This window comes from Labrus bergylta, chromosome 4 (genome assembly GCF_963930695.1).
Source record: "Labrus bergylta chromosome 4, fLabBer1.1, whole genome shotgun sequence".
In the NCBI taxonomy this organism is placed as follows: domain Eukaryota; kingdom Metazoa; phylum Chordata; class Actinopteri; order Labriformes; family Labridae; genus Labrus; species Labrus bergylta.
Window position 1 is genome coordinate 7,670,072 of NC_089198.1, and position 27,322 is coordinate 7,697,393.

General features: G+C 41.2%; 2 protein-coding genes across 2 annotated transcripts; one reads left to right on the forward strand and one right to left on the reverse strand.

Moving 5' to 3' along the window:
- The first annotated feature begins 1,624 nt into the window (after positions 1 to 1,624).
- LOC136178942 (uncharacterized) lies at positions 1,625 to 12,245 on the forward strand. Its single transcript, XM_065953389.1, has 3 exons — positions 1,625 to 3,359; positions 5,046 to 5,535; positions 9,869 to 12,245. The coding sequence occupies exons 1-3, from the start codon at positions 1,687 to 1,689 to the stop codon at positions 11,546 to 11,548; spliced, it is 3,843 nt and encodes a 1,280-aa protein (XP_065809461.1). The 5' UTR covers positions 1,625 to 1,686; the 3' UTR covers positions 11,549 to 12,245.
- A 2,566-nt stretch (positions 12,246 to 14,811) lies between these two features.
- On the reverse strand, positions 14,812 to 26,995 carry LOC136178875 (presequence protease, mitochondrial-like). The gene is made up of 23 exons (XM_065953303.1): positions 26,883 to 26,995; positions 25,935 to 26,031; positions 24,828 to 24,988; positions 24,357 to 24,483; positions 24,098 to 24,186; positions 23,730 to 23,858; positions 22,944 to 23,057; positions 22,655 to 22,751; positions 22,053 to 22,187; positions 21,653 to 21,791; positions 20,777 to 20,893; positions 20,528 to 20,657; positions 20,231 to 20,351; positions 19,252 to 19,328; positions 18,975 to 19,140; positions 18,615 to 18,715; positions 18,131 to 18,251; positions 17,988 to 18,038; positions 17,042 to 17,154; positions 16,768 to 16,890; positions 15,463 to 15,608; positions 15,043 to 15,145; positions 14,812 to 14,905 (listed from the first exon to the last, which is right to left on the reverse strand). The coding sequence occupies exons 1-23, from the start codon at positions 26,981 to 26,983 to the stop codon at positions 14,812 to 14,814; spliced, it is 2,652 nt and encodes an 883-aa protein (XP_065809375.1). The 5' UTR covers positions 26,984 to 26,995.
- Between the last annotated feature and the right edge of the window lie 327 nt (positions 26,996 to 27,322).

The following is a 27,322-nucleotide window of genomic DNA, read 5'->3' on the forward strand; positions in this document are numbered from 1 at the left end:
TGAAACATAACTACAAAGTTTGATTTCACCAGTCCTGAGCCTACTTACTTGTGCCTGATAAAGAAGTGAAGGTGGGTAAACTGTAGTGTTGTAGTGCTCAAAATCGGTCTGGATCTTTAAAAGGTCTTGCTTTCTTCTCGTAATCAAAATCATTTTTACTCGGCCTCATCTCGGTCTCGGATTTTAAAGATGATGATTGTTTTATTTATATTTATAGTCTTGGTCTTATCTCAGTCTTGCCCTGCCTTGGCCTTGGTCTCGTCTCGGTCTCTGAGCACTCTGATTTCAGGTTTGTTTTGGTCTCAGTTCGTGTGGTCTTGACTACAACACTTGGTAAAACATACACAGATGAAACACAAATTTAAACTTCTGCGTACTATTTTATCGTACTTTTGTATGAATTCTCCAAAGTCTAACCTCTCTATTGCAGCATTACGTCTTTTTTGAATCTGTATGTTGTTGTTGTTTGTACACTGTCTGTGTTGTCTTCTCCTTTAAAGCACAACAAATCTTTTTTTCAGTTATACAAAATAGCTCTATGAAACTGTAGATTTCAGAGGAAACCAAACATGAAGCTTTTCAATGTTTGCTTCAACTATTGTGAGCTGTAAGTTATTTAAAAACATCATGTGGTTGTTCAATGTTGTCTTTTAATCTTAACTGCACGATAAAACTCAGACTGACAAACTCACACTGTCCCTTTAAGAGAATTCATCACATGAGTGAGGGCAGCATGGTAACCTCTCCCTATTGCTCAACTCCACTCTGTGCACACATTTCCTGGTTCCCTCTCGTTCACTAATATACGAGTGCAAGATAGGTGTAACCAACAAGTGAGCTCCCCAGCCCCGTGCAGCCTGGATCAGCAAATGAGCAGCGACAAAAGGACACTGAGGTATTTTTTGTCGGTGTACTACTTCTATTACACATCCAAATTCTTCCATTACTTGTAATCAAACCGACTGTTTTAAGGCAAGGCTTTTTAAGTTAATGCAAAAGTAGGAATCAGTGGGTTTGTATTTGAAACAGGATTATGACTTCAATCTGAGGCGAAGTATGTCTAAAGACAACATCAATGATCTGCTTCAATCATCAGTTTGACCATCTGATAGTCAAAAACAAAGAATAAAGGTCAGGTCAATGTATTTAATCCAGTATGTGAAAACACCTCTTCCAATGCTGGTGAAGTTCAGTGTTAACTCTGACGCCTCCCTGTGGTGTCTCAGATTTTCACAGCTTGTAATGCTGGTGCTCACAGGTAGCTCCATTCTGACAGTAGTTGTAAAACATGTTCAGTTATTCTCTGTGTTTTATTCACTTCTTTTTACATGTTAAGAAATGTGTGACTAGAGTTTTTTACATGCTTGCTTATAGAGTTTTCTTCCATGCAACAGAGAGAGGTTATGTATTCATGTTGAGAATCTGCCCTGTCAGAGGCATGAAACATGAATCAGAGCTTGTTAACCCCTCCCTCTTCTTCCTGCTCTCAGACTCAGCCAGTTCCACTCTGACATTTATTTTCTTGTTCACTCCCCTTTAGATCTACAGTTTGAGGATGGGTGTAACCAACATGTGGGACGGTGCAAGAGCAGACACTGAACAAACACATGCTGTGTAGATCAGAGGTTAAACTAGTTTGATTTCTAAGAAGTGAAACTCAGACAGTCGTCGTTACTGAGAGGATAAATGGCGCAGAAAGGAGTTCAACTAGACCGGGAGGCCTTCTCTTGTTCCATCTGTCTGGATCTCCTGAAGGATCCGGTTGCTATTCCCTGTGGACACAGTTACTGTATGAACTGTATTAAAAGCCACTGGGACACAGAGGATGAGAAGACAATCTACAGCTGCCCTCAATGTAGGCAGACTTTCACACCGAGGCCTGTTCTGGTGAAAAACACCATGTTGGCAGATTTAGTAGAGGAGCTGAAGAAGACTGGACTCCAAGCTGCTCCTGCTGATCACTGCTATGCTGGATCTGATGATGTGGCCTGTGATGTCTGCACCGGGAGGAAACTGAAAGCCTGTAAGTCCTGTCTGGTCTGTTTGATCTCATTTTGTGAGAAACACCTTCAGCCTCATTATGATTCACCTGCTTATGCAAAACACAAGCTGGTGGAGCCCTCCAAGAAGCTCCAGGAGAACGTCTGCTCTCGTCATGATGAGGTGATGAAGATGTTCTGTCGTACTGATCAGCAGTCTATCTGTTATCTCTGCTCTGTGGATGAACACAAAGGTCATGACACAGTCTCAGCTGCAGCAGAAAGGAGCGAGAGGCAGAGAGAGCTCGGGGTGAGTCGACAAAACATCCAGCAGAGAATCCAGGACAGAGAGAAAGATATGAAGATGCTCCAACAGGAGGTGGAGGCTATCAATGGCTCCGCTGATAAAACAGTGGGGAACAGTGAGAAGATCTTCAGTGAGCTGATCCGTCTCATGGAGAAAAGACGCTCTGATGTGAAGCAGCAGGTCAGATCCCAGCAGCAAACTGAAGTGAGTCGAGTCAGAGAGCTTCAGGAGAAGCTGGAGCAGGAGATCACTGAGCTTAAGAGGAAAGACGCTGAACTGGAGAAGCTCTCACACACAGAAGATCACAACCAGTTTCTACACGACTACCCCTCACTGTCACCACTCAGTGAATCTACACACTCATCCAGCATCAAGATCCGTCCTCTGAGGTCCTTTGAGGATGTGACAGCGGCTGTGTCAGAAGTCAGAGATAAACTACAGGACGTCCTAAGAGAGAAATGGACAAACATCTCACAGACAGTGACTGAAGTGGATGTTTTACTGTCAGAACCAGAACCAGAGCCCAAGACCAGAGCTGAGTTCTTAAAATATTCATGTGACATCACACTGGATCCAAACACAGCATACACAAAACTTTTATTATCTGATGGGAACAGAAAAGTAACATTAATGAGTAAACAACAGTCTTATTCTAGTCACCCAGACAGATTCACTTATTGGTGTCAGGTCCTGAGTAAAGAGAGTCTGATGGGACGTTGTTACTGGGAAGTGGAGTTGAGAGGAAATGTTTCTGTAGCAGTCACATACAAGAATATCAGCAGAACAGGGCTCTCAGATGAATGTTGGTTTGGACGTAATGACAAATCTTGGGTGTTAGACTGTGACAGCAACAGTTATAACTTTTATTACAACAAAGTCTTCACTCCTGTCTCAGGTCCTCGGTCCTCCAGAGTAGGAGTGTACCTGGATCACAGAGCAGGTATTCTGTCCTTCTACAGCATCTCTGAAACCATGACTCTCCTCCACAGAGTCCAGACCACATTCACTCAGCCTCTACATGCTGGACTGGGGTTTTATGATTCAGAAGACTCTGCTGAGTTGTGTAAGCTGAAGTAGACAGAAGTCATTAGGGGACAATGTGTTAACATGTGTTTTTTTTCCATGTTTCTACAGAAAGCTGATTATACTTTTCTTCACTGCGCATACTACGGTACTTTGACGAAACCAGTAAAGCCAAATTTCTGGATTTCATAGATTTCAATATCATATGTGGACGTTGGACCTTCCTCTGACCTGTCACTTAGAGCCATTCTCTCAGATTATTTCTTCTTTGTTTTGTTTTCAATGTTTTGTTTTGTTGTTCTTCTTAGTTAGGCGTCTTAGAGTATTCAGAGAAGCGCTATGTTATTATCATTATTATTAATGTTAAAGGTCACATATTATGTAAAATACACTTCACCATGTTTCTCTAACTCTAATATGTGTCCCTGGTCTGTCTACAAACCCCCCAATGATGAGAAAAGTCCATCCTCTCTGTATTGTGCCTGCTCCACTTTTCAGAAAATGTGTGCTCAAACAGGTCGTTTGGAGATTTTCTCTTTATGACATCACAAAGAGCAGTAACACCTCCCCCAGGTGGGTGACACATCTCATTTACATTTAAAGGTACAGACACAGAAACAGCCTGTTCTGAGCAGGGCTGAAATAGAGGGGTTTATAGGCATGATCAAATACAGGATCAGAGTGGATTTAGAACAAAAGACAGACAAGTTTGAGACTTATTTAAACATGTTGAAGAGGAGGAGAATATGTGACCTTTAATTCATGAAGGTTGTCAGTGCTAGTGATGACTTTTGTTCTCTTATCTGTGCTGTATCGCTAACCATCGACTATTTGTAATGATGTAAAGTTTTGAATAAATTTGCAAATAAATCTATAGTTCATTTGTTTAAATTTCTCTGTCAGACCAAATTAGCAGTAACTCCCCCCCATTGATAGAAAAATGTACAATGAGGTATCTTAAAACATGAATTATCATAATCTAAAAACATCATAACACAATACTAATCAGAAAGCACAGAGGCTGAAGGCTGCAGGAAATATTATCAGACAAAAAAAAGTGATCAAGAATATGTTTTTATGCTCCTGATATGTGGAAGACACTGCATCTGAAAATCAAAGCAACAAACTCTCTGAATTATAAAATTTAAAACAATGTAAGACCTATCTTTTGAAACAGACTTTCAGTGGAGAATAAAATGATAGAAGATGTCTTGTTTTAAAGACTTTTACTGATTGGATCGAAACAATTGATCGTTTATTGGTGGGATGTTAGTCTTCTAAAAGGTTGGACTTATAGCTGCACATTAGAAATGTATCTCATTAATAAAAGATTTGACAAGATGGCTGCCGTGGTGTGTCTCTAACAAGCTGCAGTCTGCTGGCTCAAACATTTTTCTATTGAGGTCCTTCTGAGACATATTTGCAACTTATTTGCAACTTGTGATATCTTTGAAACCTGATCAGGAGCAACTTTTTTCACCAAACACACAAGACAAACAATCTACTCACTGTGAGAGGTAATGGAGACAGGCCTCACAATGGCTCAAGAACCTATCTCCCCTCAAACTATCTGGGAAGGGATGCAGCAAATTAAGCTCGAAATGATATCACACATGGATTTAAAACGTGAAACTATTAAAGTCAGCCTTAACAAAATAGAAAGCTCTGTATCCACACTTGGAGAGCAAGTCACGGAACTTGAGCACAGAGTTGGCTCTAACGAGGATGATGTGCAGGACTGAACGATCTGAAGACGCTGAGAACCGAAGCCGTGCTTCCAACCTACGTTTCATCTCTATCCCTGAAAAGTCCGAGGGTCGGGATACGCTCAGACTTCGTGAATCGCCTGATACCGCAGCTTCTTGGAGAAGCTCATTTCCCCACTCCTCCTGTCATCGCTCCCCGTCCTTCATCCAACAACAGAACTCCCGAGCCGGGCCAAGGCCGATCCTGGTCAAACTTCTCCATTTCCAGGACAAGCTGAAGATCATGAAGCTCTCCAGGGAAAAGAGAGAGCTTGCGTACAATGGAACTCGAGTGCACATCTACCCGGACTTCAGTGCTGCTCTTGTCCAGAAATGCCGACAGTTTGATACGATTAAGAAAAGGCTGCGGGACCTGGACTTCAAATACTCAATGATTTTCCCCTGCTCGCTGAAAGTGTTCCATGATGGTAAGACAAAACTTTTCCGCTCCCCCGAAGAGGCTGAGGCTTTCTTCGGCGAGGCTAACTCCCCATAGCATGAATGCTAACCTGAACACTTCTCTCTGACAGACGCCTTTTGCTCTCTCCCGACCTTCTATACTCTCAGTATATTATTCATGTGGCCTGAACGATATGCTGACTGATTTGATTTCCTATTACTTTAATGCCTGTATTTGTGTTCCGTTTGTGCAACAACTTTTAAAGTTGTCAGCAAGTTGATACTTGCTCACCAAGTCTTGCTGTCAAAAGCATGACTAGTTTGTTTGCGGTAAACAGTGTCGCAAACTCAACTCACTGAGGTGCAGCTGTCGCAAAACGTAACGTAGCCAGGCTCAGAGAAGATAAACGATGAGTTAAAGAAAATGTATGTGCAACTGTCAAACCACTGTAGTTACGAAGTAAAATGATCATAACATAAAATAATGAATGCTTCCAAAGTTATTTCTGGAACGTTTTATAGTCGGATGCAGTCTTCTTTGTTTTCTTGATGCCTTAGTTTAGGCCACGCCCCCCCTAATTTATCACTCTCTTGCTCATTTTCGGACCTCTTCTTTGTTTCTGTATCCTGTCTCTATGAGCTATGCAGACTGAGCTGCTAGTTTTGTTCCAAAATGTAGCTTTTTTGTTTTAGTTTTATTTTATTTGCTTCATTTCGTACTGTTTCTTGTCTTGTGTATGTGTCCTGTGTGTGTGTCCGTGTGGCTCTCCTGCTTTCTCTCCCAGACTCGTCCCCCATCCCACTCCACCCCATTATCACTTTCAATCTGATATATAATTGATAAAGCTAAAGGCCTAAAAATTATACACTTGAATATCAGGAGCCTTCTTCCAAAAATGGACTTAATTAGAGTCTGCGTTGCCCAGCACAAACCTGATGTTCTTACCTTTTCAGAAACATGGCTGCACAGCAAAATTTGTGACAATGAAGTTGAACTTGATAATTATATGTTATATAGAGCTGACCGGGGCACAAGAGGAGGAGGTGTGGCTATATATGTTTCTTCTCATTTTGTGTCTGAACCTGTCACTCCTAAAGTACCCCATTCATTCTTTGAATGTCTTTTTGTTAAGTTAAAATTTCATGAAAATAAACATCTCATTATCGGAAGTATATATAGACCCCCACCTGTTCATCTCGAGTCAACCAAATGCATAGTATCTACCCTTACTTCATTTGAACATTCACGTGACATGAGTATCCTAGGCGACATCAACAGCAACTGGCTAGACCGTTCTTCATCACGCGATAAAAACTTGCTGAACAGTATAAATTTAACCCAGCTGATCAACGGGCCTACCAGAGTTCAGGACCCTAAGTTGAAGTCATTATTAGACTGGATCCTTGTCACTCATCCTGGCAGAATTATTAAATCTGGTACTCTATCTGATTGTTTTAGTGACCACTCAGCTATATTTTGTTTGTGGAAGATTAAAACCCCAGTCTTCCTCCAAAATACATTAGAATTAGACAATGCAAGAACATTCATTTAGATAACTTTATATATGACTTGGTCGAAATAAACTGGGACAGGTTTCAATTTATACCCAATGCTGAAGATGCCTGGGATTATTTTCATTCTGAACTCACAAGAGTTATTGATAAACATGCCCCCTGGAGGGAAGTCAGGGTCAAAGGAAGACATTTGCCTTGGATCAGTTTGGATCTGATCAGTCTGTTCAAACAACGGGATAAAACCTGGAAGATATACCAAGGATCCTGCTGACTGGCACAACTACAGATTCTTAAGAGACTTATGCAAGACAAAAACAAGTAACGCTAAATCAGACTTCTACTAAAAAAATCTCTCAGAAAATATGCACAATCCGAAACAGTTCTGGAAAAGCATGAATAAAATTCTCAATAAGTCAAACAAAAACACCACTACCTAGATTCGATACAATAACAATATTATTCAAGTACCATCCATTGCTGCAAATATTTTTAATCAGCACTTTGCCTCCACAGGCAACTCTCCTGTATTTGACTCACCTGTGGCATATGACTCCCTCAATAGTTCTACTTGTAGAAGCAGTTTCTCTTTACAAAAAATATTACCTGTCGAAGTACAACATGCAATTAACGAACTAAAGGATGACTGTGGAACTGGACTAGATGGCATTGAGACTAAATTTATTAAGTTAGCTGCTCATATCTTGATGTACCCACTTTGCGACCTATTTAACCTTTCTATAGCAACTTGTACTCTCCTTCCACTTGGAAATTTGCCATAGTCACTCCACTTCATAAGGGAGGCGACCCTCGCGACACTAACAATTACCGCCCAATATCAATTATAAATTCTCTAGCTAAAATCTTGGAGAAACTCATTTTCAATCAACTATCCCACTATGTTAACATCTTCAACATTTTGTCTCCATGCCAGTCTGGCTTCAGACCTAACTGCTCAACATCTACAGCTCTTTTAAAATTTACAAACGACGTTTTTTCTACCTCTGAAAACGGCAAACTCACTGGTGCAATCTTTCTCGACCTAACCAAGGCCTTCGACATTGTTGACCACTATTTACTTCTGAACAAACTTAATTCTATTGGTGTAACTCAAAATACTCTACTTTGGTTCAACTCCTACCTTCATAACAAACGCCAGTGTGTTAGCTTTAACGGAAACTTATCAAATTACCTGACTGTCAAGAAGGGTGTGCCACAAGGCTCATCCCTGGGACCACTCCTTTTCTCCATCTTCATTAACGATCTTCCCAAAATTTGCTCAGACTGTCAAATATACTTATATGCTAACGACATCGTAATCTATACAGCCAATGCTAATAGATCCTCAATTGAAACATCAATACAAAGTGAGTTCGCCCTTGTTCAAAACTGGTTTACAACCAACAAACTATCACTAAACAAAAATAAATCATGTTGTATGTTGCTTGGTACTAGACAAGGCCTTGGAGAAACTCCAGATCTGACCATTTCTTTTAATGATGGATCATCCCTTGAATGTGTCTCCTCTTTTAAATACCTGGGTATACAAGCAAATTAAGTTGCAACCTAGGTATTCTCTATCGCTCTATAAATTGCTTTACTCTACAGATGAGGAAAATAATTGTTATGCAATTGTTATTACCAATACTGGATTATGGCGACACTGTTTATCAGAATACATTTGAAACACATCTTCAACCTCTTAATGTTATTTACAATAGCCTCTGCAGATTTATTTTAAGGTGTCCCTACCGAACTCATCACTGCTCCATGTACGAAACTTTGAACTGGCTACCCCTGAATGCAAGACGACATTACAATTGGCTCCAATGTATTTTCAAATGTATCCACTTCAATTTTCCCTCTTATTTAAAACAACATTTAACGCCATAGAATTCCTCATATTCTTTAAGACATACTCAGCAGCCTTTTTTTCTTGTTCCCAAAACCAATAAAGAAATCGGCAGACGAGCATTCAACTACAAAGCTCCCTCTGACTGGAGCAATCTACCTATAAACATCAGAACAATAAATTCACTACACATTTTTAAGAAATCACTGCTACCTTTTCTCACAAAACCATGTTGCAGCTTCTAATGGTAATGTCTTCTTACCCCTCTAATATCGTGATTGCATATGTCACTATGTGCATCTACCTCTGATGACTTTGTGTGGGTGCTGTGGATTTGCGGGAGGGATACGTAGGCGGATGGGTGTTTGAGAGCCTTTATGTTTATGTGTGTATTTTGTGCTTGACTGTATGTATCACACTGTAATGTTGTGTTTTTGTTTTTGTGTTGGACCCCCTCGAAAACGAGATGGTTCATCTCAAGGGGCAATCCATCAAATAAACAGAATTTCTCACGATAAAAGTATCCACTGTTTCAGCCACTACCATACTCCTTATTTGACTGTTTAGGTGTCGCTCTATTGTACTTAAAAAAAGAACGGCCTTTTTGCAGTTTCCACTAACGAGCCTCAGTCAGACTTAAAAAATAACCTGATAATGACTGCAGAGTATATCAGTCAAAAATCCAAACGTCTCTCGTTGAGCTATTTGTATTCATTGTTTCTTCATTACTACAAAGTTTGATTAGAGTTTTCTTCCATGCAACAGAGAGTGGTTATGTATTCATGTTGAGAATCTGCCCGGTCAGAGGCATGAAACATGAATCAGAGCTTGTTAACCCCTCCCTCTTCTTCCTGCTCTCAGACTCAGCCAGCTCCACTCTGACGTTTATTTCCTTGTTCCCTCCCCTTTAGATCTACAGTTTGAGGATGGGTGTAACCAACATGTGGGACGGTGCAAGAGCAGACACTGAAAAAACACATGCTGTGTAGATCAGAGGTGAAACTAGTTCTAAGAAGTGAAACTCAGACAGTCGTCGTTACCGAGAGGAGAAATGGCGCAGAAAGGAGTTCAACTAGACCAGGAGGCCTTCTCTTGTTCCATCTGTCTGGATCTCCTGAAGGATCCGGTGACTGTTCCCTGTGGACACAGTTACTGTAAGAACTGTATTAAAAGCCACTGGGGTAAAGAGGATGTAAAGACAATCTACAGCTGCCCTCAATGTAGGAAGACTTTCACACCGAGGCCTGTTCTGGTGAAAAGCATTATGTTGGCAGTTTTAGTGGAGGAGCTGAAGAAGACTGGACTCCAAGTTGCTCCTGCTGATCACTGCTATGCTGGACCTGATGATGTGGCCTGTGATGTCTGCACCGGGAGGAAACTGAAAGCCTGTAAGTCCTGTCTGCAGTGTCTGGCCTCTTACTGTGAGAAACACCTCCAGCCTCATTTTGAACCAGCTCCATTAAAGAAACACAAGCTAGTGGAGCCCTCCATGAACCTCCAGGAGAACGTCTGCTCTCGTCATGATGAGGTGATGAAGATGTTCTGTCGTACTGATCAGCAGTCTATCTGTTATCTCTGCTCTGTGGATGAACATAAAGGTCATGACACAGTCTCAGCTGCAGCAGAAAGGACAGAGCGAGAGAGAGAGCTCGGGGTGAGTCGACAAAACATCCAGCAGAGAATCCAGGACAGAGAGAAAGATGTGAAGCTGCTCCAACAGGAGGTGGAGGCTATCAATGGCTCTGCTGATAAAACAGTGGGGAACAGTGAGAAGATCTTCACTGAGCTGATCCGTCTCATGGAGAAAAGACACTCTGATGTGAAGCAGCAGGTCAGATCCCAGCAGCAAACTGAAGTGAGTCGAGTCAGAGAGCTTCAGGAGAAGCTGGAGCAGGAGATCACTGAGCTGAAGAGGAGAGACGCTGAACTGGAGAAGCTCTCACACACAGAAGATCACAACCAGTTTCTACACGACTACCCCTCACTGTCACCACTCAGTGAATCTACACACTCATCCAGCATCAAGATCCGTCCTCTGAGGTACTTTGAGGATGTGACAGCAGCTGTGTCAGAAGTCAGAGATAAACTACAGGACGTCCTGAGAGAGAAATGGACAAACATCTCACAGACAGTGAGTGAAGTGGATGTTTTACTGTCAGGACCAGAACCAGAGCCCAAGACCAGAGCTGAGTTCTTAAAATATTCATGTGACATCACACTGGATCCAAACACAGCATACACACAGCTGTTATTATCTGATGGGAACAGAAAAGTAACAGTAATGAGAGCACAACAGTCTTATTCTAGTCACCCAGACAGATTCACTGGTAGGTGTCAGGTCCTGAGTAAAGAGAGTCTGATGGGACGTTGTTACTGGGAAGTGGAGTTGAGAGGAGATGTTTCTGTAGCAGTCACATACAAGAATATCAGCAGAGCAGGGGGCTCATATGAATGTTGGTTTGGAGGTAATGACAAATCTTGGGCGTTAGATTGTTACAAGAACAGTTATTACTTTTGGTACAACAAAGTCTTCACTCCTGTCTCAGGTCCTCGGTCCTCCAGAGTAGGAGTGTACCTGGATCACAGAGCAGGTATTCTGTCCTTCTACAGCATCTCTAAAACCATGACTCTCCTCCACAGAGTCCAGACCACATTCACTCAGCCTCTACATGCTGGACTGGGGTTATATTATTCTCCTGGAGACTCTGCTGAGTTGTGTAAGCTGAAGTAGACAGAAGTCATTAGGGGACAATGTGTTAACATCTGTGTTTTTTTTCCATGTTTCTACAGAAAGCTGATTATACTTTTCTTCACCGCACTCGAATACTATGGTACTTTGACACACACACACACACACACACACACAGTCAGACACACACACACACACACACACACACACACACACACACTTCTTTGTTTTGTTTTGTTCTTAGTTAGGCGTCTTAGAGTATTCAGAGAAGCGCTATGTTATTATCATTATTATTAATGTTAAAGGTCTCATATTATGTAAAATACACTTCACCATGTTTCTCTAACTCTAATATGTGTCTCTAGTCTGTCTACAAACCCCCCAATGATGAGAAAAGTCCATCCTCTCTGTATTGTGCCTGCTCCACTTTTCAGAAAATGTGTGCTCAAACAGGTCGTTTGGAGATTTTCTCTTTATGACATCACAAAGAGCAGTAACACCTCCCCCAGGTGGGTGACACAGCTCATTTTCATTTAAAGGTACAGACACAGAAACAGCCTGTTTTGAGCTGGGCTGAAATAGAGGGGTTAATAGGCATGATCAAATACAGGATCAGAGTGGATTTAGAACAAAAGACAGACAAGTTTGAGACTTATTTAAACATGTTGAAGAGGAGGAGAATATGTGACCTTTAATTCATGAAGGTTGTAAGTGCTAGTGATGACTTTTGTTCTCTTATCTGTGCTGTATCGCTAACCATCGACTATTTGTAATGATGTAAAGTTTTGAATAAATTTGCATATAAATCTATAGTTCATTTGTTTAAATTTCTCTGTCAGACCAAATTAGCAGTAACTCCCCCAATTGATAGAAAAATGTACAATGAGGTATCTTAAAACATGAATTATAATAATCTAAAAACATCATAACACAATACTAATCAGAAAGCTACGGAGCCCTTAAAGGGACATAGGCAGAAAAAATAAAAATATATGTTTCTCATGGGCACCAGAAACTAACCGGTGCTCACGTGAAAGTTTCTCGTGCTCACCAGATATCAGGTGCACAACGGAAATCAGCCAGTCTTAGCCTTCTGTGTTCTTGTGATAAAAATGACAGTACAGGACTTATTTGAGTTATATTTTAACCTTGGACTTAAATACAAGGACAGAACTGCTTTGCTTGTGCACCGTCACCGTTATATTGTCTCAGAAAGACATTTAAAACAGATGTTAAAGTCTTGTCATCTGTTTTGGCGCAAAGGATACACTTAGAAATATATTCACAGATTCGACTTTCCCGGATCCATAACTCATCAGCGGAACATTGCTCTTACAAAACCGACACCTCTCTGCAATCACAACAAGATAGACTGCGAACTACATTCGTATTTTCCTCCAAACGAGTCGTCCTCCGCGCTGGGGAACTTGCATTGGCCTCTAAGCCGAGCCGGCTGGTGCTCGAATGCGCAGGGACCGTCTGCAAATTGCAATACTGAAAAAATATGATACAGAAATATTCAATAACTTCACCCAGGAGAGGTGTAGTGTCATGAAAATCATTTTACACAAATGTGATCTCACGTTTTTCATACTACATTTCTGAGATTGGAAAATAATACTTTAAAAATAAATTGAGGATTTTTCAATAGCCTATAAATAATCCAATGTTCAATAAAATCCATTTTGTAAGGTGTAGGGTAAAAGAAAAACCCATTATGAATAAATGTCCTCCTGCTCTATAAACTACATCATGTTGCTTTAGATAAAGGGCTTTCATGTAATTTTAGTGATTTTTTTTATCATTAAATATGCTAATTAAATAAGTAATTACTATACTATAACATGTTGTAGTGCCATCAAACTCACAGCACACATAATATAAAAGCATTAAGCATGATTTACTTTATGTGTGATGAAATATTTCGGTGACCCTAGAGCCTACAATGGTGACTATTTTTAAAATGATATCCATGTTAAAAAATCCCTTAAATTATTATTGCCTTTGTTGTTTCTATCCACTCTGGGCTTTCTGTGTGTGTGTGTGTGTGTGTGACATCTCTATAGTGGTGTTTGTGAGTAGGGTCCTGCTGTTGCTGTAGTTTTGGAAGTGGAGCAACATTTTACCTTCATGTGCCGGCAGTGAGATGTGACCGTCCTGTCAGAGTAATAAAGCATTTATTGTGTGCAAAGACGTGTGACTCTGTTTTATTTATCAGTAAATTAGGAGTTTAGAAAAGGGAACTGAGGTTAGAGTGTCTGATTTTAAAAACTCAATCATCTCACCAGATGTGTTGACCTGCAGCAATTCTTTGGTTTTATTCACCCTGAGTTTTAAATCTGTTGATTTGTGCCTCCAACACGATAAAATGGAGGGAAATTGATTTCACCTGTGGTGTTCAAAGACTTGAAAAATAATTGTTAAAACTTCAATTTAAGGTCACAATATTCAACATTAACTAGTGGCTTATTAGAATGCTAACTAGTAGCATACTGGCTGCTTATTGGTCATTATGAAGCACTTATTAGTACCTTATCTACATGACCATAGTCTATAGTTAACAGGTCATTATCTAAGAGTTTGTTCTCATTACCTTCATGATTACAGCTCATTGATAGAGTTAGGAAGTTGTTGAATATGAGTTATGATCTTGATATGCTTTTGTTTACTTCTACCTCATAAGGGTCGTACTGAGGGAAACATATTAAGATCATAATTCATGTTCAATCACTTCCTAACTGAGGAACCAATGAAAATGTGAAAATTGTGGAAAATAGGACCACAGCCTCCATACATGGGGCATGCACAAAAACCACTAGACTACCTGCGCCCCCACAAAGACCAACATGACCTGACTGAGTGTTTGCACATGACACAGTTTGTTGTTTGAATTAGACAGAATGGCTCTGATGTTCTTCCTCTGCTCTGAGTTTCCCAGAGTAAACCACAGAGGAAGAAAGTCATTTGTATCCTGCAGAAAAAAACAAAAACACCTGATTGAAGTTTATATAAATGATATATCTCTTGATGATACTTTAACAATGATCCCAAAAAGAAGAGCTCACTCACATAGTGTATTCCAACATGATCATATATTTCATTAAATATATACAGAATGAAGACGTATCTGAACCATGACAGCAGCTCTCAGTCCTCCTCTTGATATTGTGCGCTTCAGCTTTTTGACTCTTTAATAAAAAATCCTAACCGTAGACTTTCAGCATTCAGTACAGAAGAAGTCGTGCAGCTGTGATTCTCCAGAAGTCCAGTTGAGTATTTAAATCACAAGTTACCTACAGACTGGATTATTTTACGATCCATGAGGGATCTTTTTTAATCGCCTCGTTCTCTGGACCCAAGATAGCAACTCCACAAGTCCTCTGACCGACGCCGAGGTATCTGCAGTGAGGGGGAAAACAAGACACGAGTTAACACTTGATGTGGGAATAAACGGGAACAGTTTGTCAGTCTGTTTTTTCTTTTAGCTTCTCCTTCTCTTCATTTCTGAGTTATGTAAGGGGACATAAAGTTTGTACCTTTCAGCCACTTCCACCAGACTTTGGTGAGTGACAGCAAAAAGTCTTTCTCTGTGATTCTGCTTCATCTCATCGGTGACTCCGCTGAGGAAGCGACCCATTCCTGCAACACAAACACAGAGTGAACAAACCAGACGGCTAAGAGATAAAGTGGAGACAGTGACGGCTTTACAACAGAGACGGAGACTAAGTTAATAAAACTAATGAAGATCTCTTCATATCTGAACTTGCTTATAATTCAGCTTTTTACTCATCATTTTATTCATTAATCCTTTAAAAGCTTTTAACCTCCATTAAAGACTTCTAATGTTGAAGTTGTCAGTAATGTACTGAGATGTTAAAGCTCCAGAGATCTGATTGGAGGAGGATCAGGTGAGGCATCCTGACAGCAGCTGGAGGGATCACTCAGTCGTTCCTCACCTTTGTCCGCGGGGGCCACAGGCGAGTCTACAGCCGAGAACACTGACAGTTTAGCTTCATCGATGTCCTGCTGGGTGAACTGTCCCGACTTCGCCCAGTCCACACCTCGACGAAACGCAGACAAGGTCTGCACCGAGTTTGGATCCCTTAGAGAAGTACGAGAAAGAAATACAAAATCAACGACACACTGTTCAACTCAAAGAAGATTCTTTTTAAACGTAGAAGTCATTTGGAATATTTTATTACAGCTTCCAAAAACGCCCCATGATGGCTTCCCTTAGTAAATTGTTCAGTCTTCTGTGTCTCTTTTTTTCCAGACAGATCGCCTGAATATTCTTGGAATATAAAGATTTTGCATTTTGGACAAAGGGAGGAAGAAGAGGTCACATTTGAGAATATGGCAACAAATCTCTTTCAGGAATTCAATTCAAATTTCATTAGATTAGAACAAAATAAGTGCTTCTGCAACTTTGGTTCTTCCCTTCTCTCTCCAAAACTTGATTTAAAATCCATTTTAAAGGTCACATATTCTGTTAAATCCTCTTCACCATGTTTCTATGTGTCTCTAGTCCGTCTACAAACCCCCCAATGATGAGAAAAGTCCATCCTCTCCGTCTTCTGCCTGCTACACCTTTCAGAAAATGTGTGCTCAAAAAGGCCATTTGGAGTTTTTCCCTTCATGACATCACAAAGGGCAGTAACCCCTCCCCCAGGTGGGTGACACTCCCACAGCTAGGTGTTTGTTCTGCCCTCTGAGTCTGCCTTCTCACCGTAAACAATAGAGCAGGTAGCAAGAAAGCCTGAGACACCCAAGCCCTTCCAGTGAGGGGGAGTGGTCAAACACAGCTCATTTACATATTTAAAGTTACAGACACAGAAACAGTCTGTTTTGAGTAAGGCTGAAATAGAGGGGTTTATAGACATGATCAAATACTGGATCAGAGTGGATTTAGAACAAGAAACTTCACACACGTTTTGAGGAGCTCTGAGACTTATTTAAACTGGTTGAAGAGGAGGAGAATATGTGACCTTTAACAAAATTCATATCTTGAAGACAACCCAGCCTGCCCCCTTTTATAGAATCTACCTCTACTCCTTCATAAGTACGGAGATTTTGTATGTATTAGATTCCATTAAATACACCTATTAACCAAAATGCACATCGTTTTCTAAGGTTCGAGAAAGCCTGAGTGTATATAAAATATTAATGTTTCAGCCAAGGCAACAAAATGAACTGTTATTGTATTTCAACGTCAGCACAATGTTTTTTAAAACTTTGTTGAGTGTGGTGTGGCGGCCTCTCACCTGTACGAGTAAAAAGAGAAAAGACCTCCTTCCATCCTGGCCCCGCCCCCGTAGGCTCCTCCCTTCTCCCTGATTTCTCCATGCAGAAACTTAGCCGTCATCATCCTCGCCAAGATGCACAAACTTTAAGAGAAAAAAGGAAACAAAAAGTTTTTATTACACTTTAGATGAACTAAAAGTTACACGTAGAAAAAAGTAGAAAGACAAAAAACTGTCCGTGTAAATCAGACTTTTAAAGGAAGTGCTCATCCCTGCCAGGTACAGGTGTGGTTACCTGGCGTAGTCGTGGTGGGAGAAGGGTACCGTACGAATACTCTCGCTGATAAAGTGAACAGGGAAGGGAAGCTGGAAGAACGTTTTCATCTGACACGGCTGGAAGTTTTGCTCCTGAAATCAGAGAAGATGATCTTTACTGTCACTGTACAAGTACAACAAAAACCTGTCGGAGCACACCTGTAGAGAAGTAGTTAAATATAGAACATATACAAATACTAAACCCACCAGTATATATACAAACAAAACAGTTATATTATACAATAAGATGTAAACTATGGTTAAAAGAGAGCTGAGCGGTACTGGTGGAATATTGTACTCAGGTATTAAAAAAAAACAAATAAGCGTTATATTTATAATCTCATGCATGCACAGGACTTTGTTTTGAAGGAATGTCTCATAATAAAGGACAAAATAAAATTACAGGTGATCTCACAACTATTGAAATCAGAGGTTCAACTGATTTGTGTTGGTGTTATTTTGCTTCTTCAAAGATTTTTGACTTTAAAATCTGTATTTTTGCGTTTCTATAAGACGGCCTTTCTTCATCTTTTCCATTATTTTATCTTCTTTAATCTGCAGAGACGGTTCTGCCTTTAATATAATGTGAACTCACTATGGCAGGGATATTTTTAGAGGAGTGGTTCTTAATGGGTTTAGCTTTAGGACTCATCACCATCTCCTCCTGCGACCAGAGTTTCTGATATTGTTCAACCTATCAGGTTTATTTTCAATGAAAGATGTTTCAAAAGATGTGACAGAACAAAGATACAGAACATAGAACTTTACAGACTTTTGGACAGCATCATTTTTTTCCCCTAGGAACTCAGTCACGACCCACTGAAAACAGCTCTGTGACCCACTTATGGGCCCCTACCCACCAGTTGAGAACCACTGACATAGCGAGCAAACAAACACAGAAATGTAAGATGTTCCTGAAAACTTACAGAGATGAGTTTCCGGCTCAGCCCCGAGACATCCGATGGGTCGAGAGGCCTCTTTAGAAAAAAAAATCAAGAGAATATTAAAATCTAATTTTAAGAATTATTCTGCCTGCTTTCATGTTTTGATTTGTTTGTTGATAGTTTACCTCAATAATGTTACTTCTGACCGGTTTGCGCTCCTTTCTGTTGTCAGCCACGTCCTTCATGAAGCTCTCCAGCTGTGCTGCCGTGTCCGACATTTTCTGTGGAGTAGTGTTGATCGCACACCTGTAAGAGACAAACATTTACATTGACGAGCATGTTACAAACAGACCCTTTATATTGAAACCATGTTGCAGTAATTAAAATAACATTAACTGCAGAATACTGTCACTATCTCTTCATCATTCAAAAATCTATCACCATGGAGGCGACCATAGCCTAGTGGTTAGTGGACGCCCCATGTGTGGAGGCTGTAGTCCTCCAAGCGGACGACCTGTGGCTCATTTCCTGCTTTCCCCACTCTCTCTCTCTCTCTCTCTCTCTCTGATTTCTGACTCTGTCCACTGTCCTGTCTCTAAAATAAAGGCCCAAAAAGCCCCAAAACAAAACCTTTTAAAAGAAAACCTCTCCTCAGGTGTAACATCTCACCTCATGTTGTCCGGGTTGAGAAGATGCTTCTTGATCCTGACGAGCGTTCGGATGACTTGGCTGAGGTCGGACAACTCAGCGACCCTCTTCATAAACTTCACCTGAAGTAATCATTGATAAAAGATGGATAAAAGATGAAGCGAGAGAATGGAAAAACAAAAAACCTCTTGCACAAAGTAGGAACAAATGAAATTGTCTCTGCTTGTCAGAAAAAAATCATGCTATACTGTATGTCTTGAATCTGCGTCTGCGTAATTTACTTCAAGCTTTAAATCACTATGACAACACTTCTTAAAGCTGACGTGCAGGAGTCAGACACTATCATTTTAGTTTTTTAGGATCAACACTCCAGGTGCATACCTGTTCCATCCCACCAAGCGTCTCATTGAGGTCTCCTGCTGGAGTCAGGTGACGGCCTGCACGTGTCATGGCGTACATGTGGCCCGAGTAGGAGATCCCATTGGCTAACTCCTGTGCTGACATCATCACCAGCACTCTCAGGCGCTCCACCTCGTCAAAGTGGGGGCTGTAGTGAAAAAAAAAAAAAAAAGAAGATAAATAATGAGCTGTCTTCTCAGCCTCCTCGAATTTCAGGACACATTTTCTCTCAGTTTATAAGAAGTGATGGAGGACGTACTTGTTGAATATGTCGCTCCACAGATGAAACATGTGAGGAAGGTTTCTCTCCAGGCAGGAGGAGGACAGGAGGACACCCTGGAACAGAGAACACAGAGACAAGACTCTTCTTTGATTACCTGTTTTATACCGATGTAATGTAACCAGCAGCAGTTAAACACTGAACCAAGATAAATCACAACCTCTGTTTATGTAACACACGATCACTCAGTTTCAATTTCTGCAGCTTTGAGGAGACATTTGATTTTTGAAGACGACGCAGCAGAAAGAAGATGGGTTTCCACAATGCACAAGAATCATCATAATAAAGAACAAACATTTAATTAATATAGAATAAAGTTACTAAATTACATGTGATGTCATATATGAAGGAACCTGACATGGAGCAGCATACTTCATTACTCCATTCATCCATTTTCTTCCACTTATCAAAGGTCAGGTCTCTGTGGCAGCAGTAGTAATTCAACCCAGACTTCTCTCTTTCCAGTTCCTCCTGAGGGATTCTGACGTGTTCCCAGGCCAGTGGGGATATACACAGTAATCCCTCCAGTAAACTCTGGGTCTCCCCCGGGGTCTCCTCCCAGTTGGGGCGTGCTCAGAAGACCTCAAAGGGAGGCGTCCAGGTGGCATCCTAATCAGATGGCCGAACCACCTCGACTGGCTCCTTTAGATTTGAGGGAGAAACGGCTCTACTCTGAGCTCTACCAGAATGTCTGAGCTCCTCGCCCTCTCTCTAAGACTGAGCCCAGCCGACCTCTGGAGGAAACTCATTTCAGCCGCTTGTATCCACCATCTTATTATTTCGGTCACTACCCATAGCTCATGATCATAGGTGACCGGTAAATGGAGAGCTTTGCCTTCAGGCTCAGACTCACTCCCTACATCATCTAAAGTATTCTTGTCCAGAAATGTCTCTGTCCAAACATTACTTCTATCCATATATTTGTAAGACTTTTCAAACACAGTAAGCTGGTACTGACCTGCTCGTACATGTCCAGCTGGGTGGAGTCAGGGACGACCTGGGTGGAGACAGACATGCCCCCAGTCTTCAGCTCCATCTGCTGGGACTGTTGTCTGTAGTCCAGACCTCCACAGCCCATCCTGATTTAACAAACAGACACACATGCAATCTTTAAAATGCTTTCAAACACCACCTGTCCAAACCTTACACAAATACAGAAAAGATCAATAAAGCATAATATCTTCAAACTTTTCATATACCAGGTGACACATTTTGAAATCTTGCTCTGGTCCAATCGACTGTCAGGTGAACTTACTTGGTGACAACGCTGCAGAAGAGCGGGACATAGAGCCTGAGGTCCTCCGGCAGTGTGTTGAGACTGCACATGGCTCTGAAGTAAACTAGCCCGTTGGCGGGCTGCTCACAGTACTGCACCGGTACGCCGACTGAAGGAGACAAGGAGAGGAAACATTTTAAGGGGTTTTAACCACAACACTCTGAGATGATTCTTCCTTGTTGTGTATAATGTTTTATAAACTTGTGTAGAGCGGACACTGGGCCGTACCTGCTGTGCTGATCTGAACAGGAGTAACAGGGATCGTGGGCTCAATGTCAGACACTTTCAGTGCCGGCAAACAGGAGGCGTCCTGCGTTTTGCTCTGAGCAGCCAGCAGCTCCAGACCTTTTTCCAAGAAGAAGAAGAAGAACATGAATATGAAACAGACAGTTAAATCAGAAGTGCCTCAATCAAATCCTTCTGAAATGTTTCAACAAGTTTTACTGGTTGGGTCATAAACAGAAAAGTGAATGCAGGTGAAATGTTCTTTTATGGTTTTCCATCAGTAAATCTCTGTACTTTAATGTTTCTAACAAGTCCCCTCAAAGACGGTTTTTAATATTTAAGGCAACTCCTCACCCCCTCGGACTAAAACTGGCAAATGACACTCAATTCAGTAACACTTTTGTCTGTCTTTGAAAACTTATAGAGCAGCTTTGAATGATTTGCAGCTCAAAAAACATCTTATTTATCTGATACTGGCGTCAATAAAAAACACCTCAAGCCGTTTAGCGCCCTCTGCTGACTCATCCTGGGATTACTCCAACATATGTTTACCTCATGCTCTATAACTCTGCCTGTGTTTAGTTTGAACATGCAGCATTGTAACACTATATGACTAAATGAGGGATCTAGAACAGGTCAACATGAATATATTCTGTATACAGTCACATTGCAGCGCTTGATGTTTTTTTCCCAGTTATTGTGTTAATCTGATGGTTTATTGGATTTTTTGGGGCTTCAATCAAATCAATCAAGCAGCCAATAAAAGCCTGTTTGCTTCAGACAATTCTGTGTGATTTCACAGAGTCAAGCTCAGAAAGTGTTTTAACAGAAGCAGAGAAACACAGATTTCCTCCGTGGAGCAGTTTCAATCATTTGTACCTTTTTCATAGATGTCTTTTTTGTCGCTGTCTGACAGAGCATGGATCTTTTTCTGGAGCTTCTCCTCCTCGGCTTTGGCCTGTTTCTCCAAGTAGACCTCATCCGGACTCATGGACAGGGTCAGTCTGTGTGTGTTCTCCTGTAGGGGGGGTAATGGGGATTTGAAGAGGAAGAGAAAAAACACAAATGATACAGAAAACCTTCAAAGTTCATGTTTTTTTGTCATGATCTTAAAACACTCCAGGGCTGCTGAGGTTGACCTTAAGAGCAGAACGAGTATTTCCCCCTACAGAGAACATTAGTGAGACTTGTAAAAGGTTTATTCTTGTATTTTTTTTAAACCTTTTTTTCACATATTTCTGGATGTTTTGAAGAAAAGTACTTTCCCAGTGTCACACACCTTAAAGTAGTGCTTGACTTTGTCCTGGAGGAAGCGAGGGTTTTCCTTCAGGGTCTGTTTGAACTTGGCAACGCTGTCGTTGATCTGCAGCAGCTCCACCGGGTCGCCGTCGTGGTTCCACGATGACGCAATGTACTAGAAAAAACAAAAATGTATATACATACACAAACAGCCATGAATAATGAAACCGACATGTGAAACATGCAGCAGAATCCACAAAGCGATTATAACATTACTGACAAAATAAAGCTAATCTAAGTGTCCTGTTTGACTCTTACATTGATGTATAGTGATTAAAACTTTACTTCTCATACACATGTGTAATCCCTTTAAATATTATACTCTCTGTGATTATTGAGTTTACTGCAACTCATCAAAAAAAGGAAGAAATCAGCAAATAAACTGCTGTGAAAACAAGCTCATCTCATACGTTTAGACATGTTTAAAACATTCTGTATTTGTATAGAAATACACAGAGTATATAGTGGTAGAAACACAAGATTTCAGCAGAGACAACATAACTAACATCATCATTGTTCCTGACATATCTCACACATAGAGGTTTATAAATACATGCAGTGTCCTTGTGTTTGTGAACTCACCGAGGCCAGAGACAGGCCGAAGTTTGTGGACTGGTGCTTCATCTGGATCTCGATCTTATGCAGGAGAGCGTCGATTCTTTCCTCCTCAAAGCCGCTCCTGTCGATGATGACGAGGACTCATTTTATCTTATGTGCCGTTTCAATTTCATGTAACCAAGCAACTCATCATCCTTCATGTGCAAGTAGACCTTACAGTTTATGGCTTTATCAAAACACGCTGACACTTAGAGAGAGCAGGTTTGTAAACATATATTAAAGTCTTAAATACAAAAGGGAGCGTGGGACTTACTCGATGATGTCGTTGATGGTTTGGCTGATGATTTGCTTCACTCTCTCGGTGTCCTCCTCGGCCATTCCCTGCAGTCCTATACTGAACGACGCCTCTTTGGTGCTGCCGTCATATCTGCAGAACACAACATTTCAGAACAATGCAGTACTCTGCAGTCTGCAGCACATGAGGCAGAGCATCACAGCTCAGCAGCAATATACTAAAATGTTAAATTATCTTTTAATAGACATTTCTAAAAGAAAGTTGTCATCTAAGTAGCTTAGCAAAATCATATAGATGAAAACCCGTCTTTAAAGAGTAACTAAACCCCCAGAGTACAAAGTATCTAAATTTAAATTCCACATTTTGTGTTAGAAATATGCATAGCTACGGCCCTCTACAGGTTGAACCCAGCTACTGCAATTACATTCTTCTATTGGCTTATCTGGTGTTTAGAGAATTGCATGGATTGACAATAACTGAAATCTTAGCGGCTGGCTGTAAAATATTTACAAACGTGCCAAAATGAGGATGTTTATTTGAAAACATTAGAGCCATAACATTCAAATCCTCCAGGGGGCATCATCCCCATCCTCTCCTGCCCCTCTCTGTCGTCTCCATCGGCTGTCTCAGCACTGACAGATCAAATGGTTCTGGACCGTCGTTGAGCCTCTGGATCAGAGAAGTCCTCCACATTAAACCAAACTTCTGTCCTCGCTGCTTCTCCAGCCGTCGCTCTAAATAACCTCTGAGCTTGCTGATCATTTTATTTGTGAGAGTTTGTTACTTTGCGTCCTGCGTACTCACCCTACAACAGAGGAGAAGTCAGTTCTTATATTGGGTTCGATGAGAGCTTTGTAGAAGGGAGAGTTGGGTCCAGAGATCATGAGAGACGACAGCAGGCTGAGGGTGAATCCTTCAAATGTGTCAGTGATGCTGCGCGGGGAAAAAAACAAAGAGATTTTAAATATTTCTGAACAATAGGACTCGCAAAAAACTTCACTTTGAATGAAGAGAATTGTTGAGTGAATCCTTTCTGTACTGTAAAGCTCTCAGTCTTTAAAAAGCCGTCGACGTGACAACCAAGATGTAGTGAATAAAGAGGAGGATGGAGGCTCTTTTTATGGCTTCTCCCATCTTAATGCAAAATAAAAAGAAATGATTTTCGGTCTTACTCTCCCAGCAGGTAGCTCACACACAGCGTGTTCTGCCGGGCCGGATCCGGAGCCAGAGCGTCAGGGCTGCAGGTCACATGGTCCTCTCTCTGGGGAAACCATTGAGATTCACGACGACATCAAAACGACTAATCAATGCATTTCAGTGTGTTAATATAAAAGCATGCAATAATAAACAGCTGTTGAGATTGTTGGTGTAGTTTTTAAGATCTATTGATCAGTAGAAGTTACAGATGCTGGTCTGGATTATGACACTCACAGGGCTGCTCCAGTGTGGCTGGGGGGGGACCTCTGTGTTCGGGTTGATGCGTTCAAACTTGGACAGAGCTTCCTCTTCGATCTGCTTCAGATGCTGCTCCAAAGGCAAATCTCCATACGTGAAGAACCTGAGGAGCACATGGAGGACACTCTCAGGGGTGTTTTCTGAGCAATTTTAAAGCCTGCATGTTAAATTATTTTGAAGGAATTATGATCATTCTGAAATAAATAAGATCGATAAAGCATGAAAAAGACAAACTAGCATCAGTTACCATCAAATTATTAAAGTTTCCTGTGTTTCATATCTACTGTGTCAATGTGAGCCTGCATCGTTCTGCTGCAGGAGATTATTAAATGTAACAAAGAAAGGATTCTGCTGGCTAACACCTGCTCTCATCTCATTTCTTCACAGCACTTTACAGTTTCCTGTCCCTTCTAGGCTCACAGTGTACACGTGTGTGTGTCCATGTACCTGGCGTTGCTGGGGTGGTAATGCGTGGCGTGGAACTGCTTGAGCTGTTCCCAGGTAAGGTCAGGGATGGCTAGAGGCTCTCCTCCTGACACCACAGAGTACGTGTGGTCTGGATACAGCTTGTTCTGGAGGTGCTGGGCGTACACGCGCTCGTTGTCAGACTAAAAAAAAAAAACAAACACACAATCAAACGTTAAACAGTCACTCACACACTCTTATTTCAAAACCATTTATCTGACGTCACCTGTTCATCTCATATCTGGAACTTGTTTCACTGCTGTTGCATTAGGCCCCATGTCCGCCTAGCATTTTATAGATTTTGTTAGCTTTTTCTGAGTGTCTTTGTTCTATTGTTCCCAATGAGGAGAGAGCGTTTGCAGCAGCAGCAAAGCACAGCGTCCAGCGCCTTTCTTCCCGAGCGCTCTGCCTAATTTGTGCGATCGCTCCGAGCGCTTCAAACTAAAAATCTTTAAACTTTTTATGAGGCCGCTGTTGACGTCACCGGCGCTTTTCTTTCAACCAGCCAATCATAAAGTACATCAGTCGGGTCCTTGCTCTGTGTCTGATCAGAGCCGTGAGAACGGGGATGTCATTATTATTGAGCTCATCATCCAGGAAACATTTGGAGGTCAAGCATCCTCCGTTTGATGCTCAAAGTGACAGATAAAAATCAAACAGAGAAAAGCAACGGAGCTGTGTCGGTCATACAGGAGCTGTTGTCAACAGACTGTTGTCATAGAGACAGGACGGACGTGCAGCGCTTTCATTCTCAGCGCACAGCCAGCTCTTTTCTGCCTGAAAAAAAAAACACTAGGTGGACACAGCAGGGCCTGAGTTGTTTTGTTTTTTTGTCAACTACTAAACCGTGAGCAGGCATAATTTTAACTTTGTTCCATGATGTCATAACATATTTAAAGTGAGTATAAATATAAAAGCAAGAAAAAAAACACTTGGAGTTACCACGAACCACTTCACTCTCAAACTTAATCCATGAGGTGCTTTTAGGTAACATGAAATATAAGATATCTGAAGCTCCTTAAAAGAACACTTAAACTTCACTATATTGTATCTACATATAAAACTATGATTCAGAAAGTGTAGACTTACAAAAGCCCCTTTCATTTCATTGAACACCACTCCTTTAAAGACCAGAGGGGAGTTGGGATCTGTTGGGTTTTCATTCTCCAGCCTCCAGCCCTCCTGCCTGCAAAATCAACACAAACAGAAATGAACTAGTGAAGAGCAGATTTCATCAGCGACTGTTTCAAACAAGTGATATCAGAAAGGTCTTGGACTCTTTTAGGCTGGCTACACACTCGACAATATTCAGATCTTAACCTATTTAAAAAACGTGGGAGACCAAAGACATAAGGACAGCTAAATGATTCTAAACATTATAATCCTCCGACTGCACACACTAGACGATTTGACCCTACTGTGAGACCACACACCTGCAGTTTGTAGAAACGAGTTCACAGTGGTGATCCCACAGACACGAGATCTCACAGAAACTCGTGTGATCAAACGTGACTTCAGAAGAAAAACAAATATGGAAGACAGTCGAGACATTAAAAAGCCACTCATGTTACTCAAGCTGCTCTTCTTTTTCTATATTCCTCTTGGCTCAGGGCACAGTTATGTTTGTGTTCACTGGCATGTTTGTGAGCTGTAAAAGTGATGCTCTCTTCGCTCTCTTTTTGGCTACTGCAGGTATTCAGTCGGAGGCAGCCCGATCTGGAATGGTAAATAACAAACATGTTTTTGTATTTAGGATTCCAGATCGGGGAGGCTCTGACTCGATCAGGAGCTGTAAAATAATCATATTGACACCACACACTTGAGGATTATTTGGACAAATAAAAGGCCCAAAATCAGGCCTAAACTCCCCTAGTGTGAAGCCAGCCTCAGGACAAACAGTCCAACTAACAGAGTTAACAGCTGACTATAAAGACAAAATCTTCACTGAATATTTAAAAGTTGACTTTTGCTACAATGCTATCAAGTCAAATAAATACAAACATGAAACAAATATGAGAAGCAGCAGTCACCACTCACCAGAAATCCTGCTCTCGTAAACACGGGAAGAAAGCTGCATCCAGATAGACCGAGAGAAGATTCTGGAAGTCTTTTCCATTTTGGGTTGAGAACGGATACATGGTGTAGTCACTGGCTGTTTACGAAGGGAGGCAACAACAAAAAAACATGTCAGACATAAAGCTCATCAGCAAGCCAAGAATTAAGAAACAATCATCTGAAAGTCATTTTCTCTTCTAAAACTGACCGGTAAAACTATTAAAAGATAAGCTAACTAATTAGCTTTTTATTTAACTGTAGGAGGATTATGTGTATGAAACATAAACTGTAAATATTAATGGATGAAGCCTGAGTGATGTCACCCATCTGTTACAGCAGGGGCTCCTGAGGCTCATCAGCAGCAGCCACCATGCTGGAAATCCTGTCTCAGTCTAACTTTCTAGACTGAGAGCTGGAGCTGA